The 9775-nt window shown below is 50.8% G+C and overlaps 1 protein-coding gene across 1 annotated transcript; it reads right to left on the reverse strand.

Moving 5' to 3' along the window:
- Positions 1–2108: 2108 nt before the first annotated feature.
- Positions 2109–4333, reverse strand: LOC119270888 (membrane steroid-binding protein 1-like). The gene is made up of 2 exons (XM_037552916.1): positions 3905–4333; positions 2109–2775 (listed from the first exon to the last, which is right to left on the reverse strand). The coding sequence occupies exons 1-2, from the start codon at positions 4210–4212 to the stop codon at positions 2412–2414; spliced, it is 672 nt and encodes a 223-aa protein (XP_037408813.1). The 5' UTR covers positions 4213–4333; the 3' UTR covers positions 2109–2411.
- Between the last annotated feature and the right edge of the window lie 5442 nt (positions 4334–9775).

Here is a 9775-nt window from a genome sequence, read left to right on the forward strand (position 1 = left end):
GCAAAGTCGTGATGTAGTTTTTTGTTCTGTGGTAGTGTTGTTGAATTTTTTTTTCTTCTTTTGTGCTGAGGTTGACTTGCTGTGTGGTTGCGTGAGTGCGCAAAGTTCAGACGAAGCAAGCGGCCTTGTGCTTGGCTCGTGATTCACGAGTGAGCAGAGTAACAGTTTGAAGCTTAGCTTTGGTTGGGCCTAATGAGACCAGAAACTAATTTAATTTTAATTTTAATGTGCTCAAAAATAGATGGAAAAAACAAAACTACGACATCGAGGACTGCAAACTTGGGACAAGCTTAATTTTGCTCATCTCGGATGTTTGCAGTGCCTCTATGCCGTGGTTTCGTTAACCATCAAACGAGCTAACTCGGCCTCACCTCCTGTGGAAACTCCTCTGCGCCCTGGGACTTTTATACTGCGCGTTTGACTCATGCGCTGTGTGGCTGGGCGATGTGGGACTAAACGAATGCACTACCGCGTCATGCCCACCCGAGAACCTCTGGCTCCGGGCTTCATTTGGTGCTGGGATAATCGAGATTATACTAATGACAGTGTTTTTTTAGATTCATTTGTGATAAAGTCATTACAAATAACAGTGTTGTTTCTCTGACCAAATACAAGCCCGTTCTTGCCGTTTAAAGGCATCTTCAATAATAACCCTCAAATCATCCACATTTGACTAGAGCAAACGTCCGGACGCGTTGTATCATCCAACACGATACCTCATATGTCCACGGATCGATTCGGACATCAGTTTTCCTACAAATCAAAGGCAAACTTCCACGTAAGCGTCTGACATTCAAGTCCCACCCAAAACCCTCTGCACGATATCCTCAATGGACGTGTCGCTTCCTACGTCATGCCAGCTCAGAGCCACAGCGGCAAGCATTTGATGCCGCTCGATGTGACCGGGCGGGAGGGTGACACTGACTGACGTGACTAGACGGGTGACCCCGCTTCAATATTGACATGTCGTTCCGAGAAACCAACTCCAGCCGCGACACCATATTGAAGAGGGTTGACCGTTCGTTCGCCTGGCCACGACTATTTAAGCATGGCGCCGCCACGTCGCGCTCTCCACATCTTCGCGCCCACTCTTTTCTTCATCCAGTCACTAGCGATGGGCAACTTCTAGGCCTCGGTGCCGGCAGGCGGATCCGGATCCGACTCTGGATCTTGGCATCGCCGTCTCGCTTTCTGGGGCCCTCTTCCTCCACGACGGTTGGCTCCTCTGTGAAGGAGGGGATAGTCATATCCTCCGACGACGAGGAGGACAAGCCGTAGCAACGACGTCCACCGCAGCAGCCGCCCCTCCTCTCGGAGGCCACGACGGCGACGAATGAGTACAAAGCACAGATGAAGCTGATGCTCTGACGCTTGCTCCTCCACGACCATGGTCCGGTGCCGCCACCAGAGCCGCTTTTCCGCCGCGTTCAGGCGGAGCCGCATTTGCCTCCACGCCGACGGGTGAAGGCGGAGCCTCCTTTCCTCCCTGCTCTCCCTTGCGCAACCGTGGCCTCCAAATCAAACGCCGCGTGAAGTAGGAGCGGGAGTTGCCATTGCCACGTCGCATGAAGGAGGAGTCGCCACTGCCTAGCCGCGTTGGAGGTGCTACCCCATGCCCCCTCCCCTCCCGCGCAAGCGCATCCTCCACTACCTCGGCGACAGAAATTCGTCCTCTCAAGGCGCGAGAGAGTACGGACTCGAAGGGACTCCGATATCTCATCGCCGCAAATCCTCAAGGACGAGATGATGAAGTACGGCGAGGAGTGGTCTCTGAGCGAGACCGCCGCCGCCACCTCCGGCAAGCCCCGCCATCTTAAATTCCGTTTGGAACGTGACCGGACATTTATAGTTAGCTTTGCATGAATTCTGTTTTAAACGTGACTGGACATGTATAGTTATCTTTGGATGAACATCACAGCTAGCTTTGGATGTACGGCCCCTGTATCATTGTATCATTGCCTCTGGCACACTTAGATAATTTGCATCTAAGAAGTTTTTCTCTATTATATGGGTGAGGCAGACTTAGATAATTTGCATCTAAGAACTTTTTCTCTATTATATGAATACTTGTTCAAGTCCATCCGTTATGTGTTCATTCTTCACGGATGCAACAAACGTTTGATTTGATTTGAGGGGGGATTTGCAAACGCACCCCAGTAACGACTAACAATAACAACACAGGCCAGAGATACTTTAGACAGCAGCTAAATTATTCACCCAAAAGTATCAACCGACGGCTTAACAAAGGGGAGGCACATGCACACCCCGCTACCCCAGTAATATCCAGCACTCCAGTGACGAACTAACAATAACAGCGCACCAGCACTATATCCCCATGTCCAACGTGCTGGTACAGATTACATACTGTATGACACAGATTTATTGCCACCACAAGGGGGTATGGGATTGCTCTAGCTCTCGGCGCTGACTGCATCGGCTGTGGCTTCCTTCTCTTTTACCTCCTCCGAGCTCACCTCCCTTGGCTTGTGCTCAGGTGCCTTCTCGGTCTCTGCCTCGGTGGTGACTGCTTCATTTGTTTCTGGGGATTTGCTTGTGGTGCCGTCTTCTGCGGGAGCTGCCTTCTTGATGGTACCGACCTTCACATACTTGCTCATGAACTTGTATTCCCAGTCTTGCAGTGCATCGAGCTCAAACGGCCCGAGGCCAGAGGTATCACCGTTCAGGTCCTGGGGCTCGAAAGACATCTTGGCTAGAGCTCTGCTGGCGTCTTTGCCAGCAAATAGGGCATAAGGTCCACCAGGTCCGTAGAACATTCTGCAGAAAAAAGGTCAAAAGGATAATTAGAAATACGAACAGAAGAACAAAAGTATATGAGATACTTGACACATTCATCATATGAATGAGAGCATGATGACAATATATGACAGTAGAGGATCCTAACCCATGGATGACTATGCATCCATCATGAAACACGACAGATCACCTAAAAGTATCATTGGAAGTTAGGGAGTGTCCATCCATTAGTCTAGTTTTTGCTAAGGTGGATCCCACAGTGACCTCTTTCATCTAGCTATTTCTAGCCCAGCACTTGGAACATGAATTAAGAAGCTGCTACATAAATTTGGTTGCAGGTGAGCTTCAAAAATCATATGGCTTAAAACAAGCTCCAGACATAGCATCGCATCATCCCTTAGTGGGGAATCAGCCATACTGACCACTACTTTTTTTTCAAGAGTACACCAATTGCGTGCAATTTTACGAGAGCAAAGTAAATTTACTAGAAGCTCGAGCACAATGCGAACAACGGCTCAAGCACACCCAAACATGACCACTACTTTAATCCTTAGCGGCCATACAAGGCATGGGGCCTGGTGTGAATCTTTTAGCATCTGATGATACAGATGCTCATAAAGCTCAGGATGATAGATCCAAGATCTGTTATATTAATATTCCTCTCCTCCCACAAGATATGTGTGCTCCACCAGCAACCACAACTGGCATAGCAAAGGATAAAGATACGAAACCACATATCTTATAGCATTATTGAGCCTAACCATTTAACTTACATAAAAAAATGCAAAGGCCAAGAAACTCCTTTAATATAATTCGTGCAGTTGTTCAAGTGAAAAGTACCCAGCATAAAGGGGCTTTGCTTACTCCAAAAGTAGTTCACCGACTATCCCAGCCAGTTAATAGTTCACTGTAAACTACCGTACCTGTTTCGATCCTACTCGATCTTGAACCCCCAATTATGATGAATTGCACAATTCATTCATACAAATACCAGTAAATCAGTCACCTGGTGTACTACCAGCATAACAACAGATTCACACAAATACTAGTAAACCAAGTCAATAGGAGAATCCATCAATCACATCATAAAATCGGTGGATAAGAGCAACTATTACAAAGCAAAAGATAGGGTTTCAGGCGAGCGAGATACCTGCTCTGCGTGACGTCATAGATCTGACCCTTGATGGCCATCAGGAGAGGCTTCTTGGGGTCGGACCCGTCGTACTGCCGGAGCTCCTCCTCGTCGACCTCGCCCAGCTGCACGGGAGGCGGGAGCGGCTCCGCCTCGGGCTCCTCGCGCGGCCGCTGCCGGGGAGGCGGCGGCGGCGCGAAGATCCCCGACACGACGTGGTACAGCGCGGCGGCGACCGCCACGGCGGTGAAGAAGGCCGTCGGGGACAGCCCCGTGTACGCTAAGATCGCCTGCTTCAGCGTCTCCCAGAGCTCCGCCACCGCCATCGTGAAGGCTGCTAAGCTCACCTCTTCCGACGAGGGGGTTTGGAGACTTCTGGGATGAGGGGCGGGGCACTCTGGTCTTTTCGCGGCCTTCGATCTCGAGGGGAGGAGGGTGTGGAAAGAAATATCTCCCCAGTTTATAAGGGGAGGAGAGGTTGGGTGCGTGTGTGAGAATTTCTGGTTTGGGTGCCCATCAGTCAGGGACGGTGGCGGCTAGCGGAGCGGAGTTCTCTAGAAGGAATCCCTTCGTACGCATATGACGAGACTTTGAGGGGAATCCGGACTCGGAGATGAGTCGGATTCGAATCCGCGACGTTTAGGAATAGATATCCCGGTGATTTTCTGCCTTTTATACCTGGTATTGATTGCTACAGTAGTATTACTGATTGGATGATGATTTTAGATTGCTGTGGTCTCTCCGGTGGTGATCTTGAAGCAAAGAGATGCGATGTTGTGCGCCAAGCCCTAGCACGAGCCGACTCCCTTACAAGCAGATTGATAGCTATCATGATTAACCATCTAGCAACGACTTCAAGTGGACTCTGAAGCGTAATTGATGTAAAGTGCAATCAAAAATTCCACGGAAGAGCAACAACAATAGTAGTATGATCTAGTGCTTCGAGAAGCCCGCCAGAAGATGCGAGCTGCCGAGCAAAACACGAGGCAAGTATGAAAAATTTGTCGAGGAGAAAAAAAAGGCTCGCCGTCTCCAACCAGGAGTTGTAGCAGAACTTTGACATTTTGTAAGGTGCGCTCTGACATTCCTTATCCCAAAGCGGATCTCACCCACCTTTGTCATCTCCATAGGAGCTGCTTTTTGCCTGCAACCTCGTCGTCGTGCCTAGCAGCTGACGACGTCTCTAAGATGTGCTGCAACAAGTCAAAGAGCTCGAGTCACTGCAGCTGCGGGACCACACCTTAATTGGTGTGGTGCTAGAAGATAGAGTATTAGGGGGAGGGGAGGTGCTGCAGCGAGTCATAAGGGGCAATGATAAGGTGTTGCAGGCGACGCACAACTTGGTGTTGCAGAACTGCACCGATGGATTGCAAGGGAGCCTCCTCCTCCTTTACAATCCCTCTCCCAGCACTAGTCGACAAAGATCGCCACGTCGTTACCACGAGAAAGTTGACCGGTGCTGATGAGGACATCAATACCATTGTTACACCCACAACCCCTGTTGCTATACATACTTGACCAATTATTAGAGCTCGCGCACGCTAATTAAATTATCAGGTACTTTCGTTTCTTAGTAATGATTCTAATGTTCATGAGAATATGATGATGCCTAAATTGGATACATTTGTTTTGCTTACAAATGAAGGGCCTGGCATGGATAAGAGGGATGAACACTGGAACAAGACCAAGCATGGAGATGATGGCATGCGCAAGGGGATCAAGAACGGAGTTACAAGTGATGATTTCAAGACTTTGAAGCCACCATAAGGGTGCATGAAGCCTTGGACGAAATATACAAGATGCCACTTCATAAATTTTGTCCAGAGGCTATTCTAGGTGTTGCGTCACTTTATTATTAGGTCAGGCCCATGTATTTTCGAAATACTTAAGTATAGGCTGTTTTTAGAGTCCGTATGTGTGGGGAAACAAGAGATAGGGTTGGTTTCGGACCCCTCCTCAAAGGGCCACGAAATTCCCCCCTCTTCCTCCGTATATACAGCCCTTAGGGCATCGTTTAGATTTTGGGTTTTGTTTAGATTAAAGTTCGCCATAGTTGTAACTTCGTATACTTCGTTTGTGTTCAACGACTAGGTAAAGGCGTCACAAAACCCCACCTTGATCAATAAAGTTTTTCTCTTATATTCGTAATATCCAGATTGCAATCTTAGTTTCTTGCTTGTTCTTCGTTTGCTCGCAGGAAACAGACCCTCGTGGTCAGGTTGATCATGCTCCGGCGTGGTCAATAACCCTCGGAAGTTGGTTTTAGCGATTGCTAAGGCGCGACGTCTCGCACATTCGTAGTCGGATCGTCAAGGTCGACTCCCACCGAAAACGATAACCAACATCTCATAAACATCAGGACACCTTCGCCTCTATTGGGTGCACAGTCTGGCACCGCAACACACATGGATTTTGCTGACAACCCCGCCACAAACGGCTGCGGTGATGCAACAGGGACAACGCAACGATGAGGAATTGCAAAACGGTTCCTATGACAAATTTACAATGGGTGACCGCAACATGGACCATGTGTGTAGTGGGTGACAAAAGGCCCACCTCGGGCAAGCGAAGGTGACCACAACATGGACCATGTAGCAATGGTGATTGCAGTATGGCACGTGTTGCAATGAGATGAAGGTCGACGCATAGCGTGAAACAAAGGAAAAATGGTTCAGTCGAAAGCGCAATAGGGCTTGTGTTGCAAAGCTGAGCACAACATGAGCCTTGTTGCAAAGGATGGCACACCTCAACGATTAACGGGGGAGAGATCGGATGACTGTCTTGCAATCCATCCAGCGACTCCCTAGGCAATCGATCTTCTTGGATTATCACCCGACCAACACGTAGTGGTGCCAACACATTTTTATGCCTTATTACTTAGAGAACTAAAGTGTACTTGTAGTTATGTAGCACACTTGACAGCTACGTGTCTTTTTTCTCCTCCATAAAAAAGACCCCATGCTTTCCTTCTCCTACCTTTGGCGCGGTCGCCTATCCATCCCATGTCGGATGGCCTTTGGGTCGTGGAGGTGCAGAGGACCCCCCCCCCCCGGGGGGAGGGACCCTGCTCTCGCTCCTGTTAGTGTTGGGGAACATAGTAATTTCAAAAAAAAATCCTACGCACACGTAAGATCATGGCGATGCATAGCAACGAGAGGGAGAGTATTGTCTACGTACCCTCGTAGACCGTAAGCGGAAGCGTTATGACAACACGGTTGATGTAGTCGTACATCTTCATGATCGACCAATCCTGGCACCGAAGGTACGACACCTCCGCGATCTGCACACGTTCGGCTCAGTGACGTCTCACGAACTCACGATCCAACAGAGTGTCGAGGGAGAGTTTCGTCAGCACGACGATATGATGACGGTGACGATGATGCTACCGGAATAGGGCTTCGCCTAAGCACCGGTATGATATGACCGAGGTGGATTATGGTGGAGGGGGGCACCGCACACGGCTAAGAGATCAATGATGTAACGCCCCGTGACCGATGTGCCAGGTGTCGTCCAGTTATTCGCTTTTGTTGCCTTGTCATTGCTTGCGTGTCATGCATTGCATATCATGTCATCATGCGCATTTTATTTGCATACATGTTCGTCTCATGCATCCGAGCATTTTCCCCGTTGTCCGTTTTGCATTCCGGCGCTCCTATCCCCTCCGGTGATCCTTTCTACCTTCTTCTCATGTGTGGGGATTAAACATTTCCGGATTGGACCGAGACTTGTCATGCGGCCTTGGTTCACTACCGGTAGACCGCCTGTCAAGTTTCGTACCATTTGGACTTCGTTTGATGCTCCAACGGCTAACCGAGGGACCGAAAAGGCCTCGTGTGTGTTGCAGCCCAACACCCATCCATTTTGGCCCAAAACCCACCAAAACCTCATCCATCATCTAGAGCGTTCGATCACGATCGCGTGGCCGAAAACCGCACCTCGTTTGGACTCTCCTAGCTCCCTCTATCTATATATATGTGATCCCCTCCGAAATTCGCGCAGATGAAACCCTAAAACTCCTCCGCGCGCCGCCGGACATTTTGTCCCGCGCCACCGGACATGTCCGGCCACGCCCTCCACCTCACCCGGGCCAATCGGCGGCCGCCACGTCAACTCCGCCGCCCCTCTCCTTCACTCGCGCGCCGCCACCTGGCCTCCTGCCTCCTCCCCGCCGCGCGGCCCAGATCCGGCCCACGCGGGCCCGGTCGCCGCCGCCGCCGTTCGCGGGCACTTGCACGCGCCGCCGCCACCTGCTTGCCGCCCGCCACCGCGGCGGCCCCGCCTTCCTCGCCGCTGCCTGGCGGGCCGACTCCACCGCGCCGCCCCGCTCGCCTCTGGCCGCCGCCGCCTACGCGCGCCGCCGCGCGCCTTGCCTCGCCACCGCGGCCGGCTGCCCACACCGCCCCTGGGAGCTCCGGCGAGCGCCTCCGACTTCCCCGGCGCCGCCCCGCGCCTTCCTGCTATCTCCCTCATCTCCGGCGGCTCCTCCGGTGATTTTTCCGATGATTCTCGAAGTGTTGGAAATCTGCCCTAGAGGCAATATTAAAAGTGTTATTATTATATTTCTTTGTTCATGATAATAGTCTTTTATTCATGCTATAACTGATTATCCGGAAATCGTAATACACGTGTGAATACATAGACCACAATATGTCCCTAGTGAGCCTCTAGTTGACTAGCTCGTTGTGATCAACAGATAGTCATGGTTTCCTGGCTATGGACATTGGATGTCATTGATAACGGGATCACATCATTAGGAGAATGATGTGATGGACAAGACCCAATCCTAAGCATAGCACAAAGATCGTGTAGTTCATTTGCTAGAGCTTTGCCAATGTCAAGTATCTCTTCCTTCGACCATGAGAGCGTGTAACTCCTGGATACCGTAGGAGTGCTTTGGGTGTATCAAACATCACAACATAACTGGGTGACTATAAAGGTGCACTACAGGTATCTCCGAAAGTATCTATTGTTTTATGCGGATCGAGACTGGGATTTGTCACTCCGTGTAAACGGAGAGGTATCTCTGGGCCCACTCGGTAGGACATCATCATAATGTGCATAATGTGACCAAGGGGTTGATCACGGGATGATGTGTTACGAAACGAGTAAAGAGACTTGCCGGTAACGAGATTGAACAAGGTATCGGTATACCGACGATCGAATCTCGGGCAAGTAAAATACCGCTAGACAGAGGGAATTGAATACGGGATTGATAAAGTCCTTAACATCGTGGTTCATCCGATGAGATCATCGTGGAACATGTGGGAGCCAACATGGGTATCCAGATCCCGCTGTTGGTTATTGACCGGAGAACGTCTCGGTCATGTCTGCATGTCTCCCGAACCCGTAGGGTCTACACACTTAAGGTTCGATGACGCTAGGGTTATAAAGGAAGCTTGTATGTGGTTACCGAATGTTGTTCGGAGTCCCGGATGAGATCCCGAACGTCACGAGGAGTTCCGAAATGGTCCGGAGGTAAAGATTTATATATAGGAAGTCCTGTTTCGGCCATCGGGACAAGTTTCGGGGTCATCGGTATTGTACCGGGACCACCGGAAGGGTCCCGGGGGCCCACCGGGTGGGGCCACCTGCCCCGGGGGGCCACATGGGCTGTAGGGGGTGCGCCTTGGCCTACATGGGCCAAGGGCACCAGCCCCAAGAGGCCCATGCGCCTGGGGAAACCCTAAAGGAAGAGTCCCAGCAGGGGAAGGCACCTCCTAGGTGCCTTGGGGGGGGGGGGAGGACTCCTCCCCTGGCCGCCGCCCCCTTGGAGATTGGATCTCCTAGGGGCTGGCGCACCCCCCCTTGGGATCCCTATATATAGTGGGGTAGGAGGGCCTCCCAAACACACCTTATGCCTTTGGTGCAGCCCCTCCCTCTCTCCCAAGC

Source organism: Triticum dicoccoides, chromosome 1A (genome assembly GCF_002162155.2).
Source record: "Triticum dicoccoides isolate Atlit2015 ecotype Zavitan chromosome 1A, WEW_v2.0, whole genome shotgun sequence".
In the NCBI taxonomy this organism is placed as follows: domain Eukaryota; kingdom Viridiplantae; phylum Streptophyta; class Magnoliopsida; order Poales; family Poaceae; genus Triticum; species Triticum dicoccoides.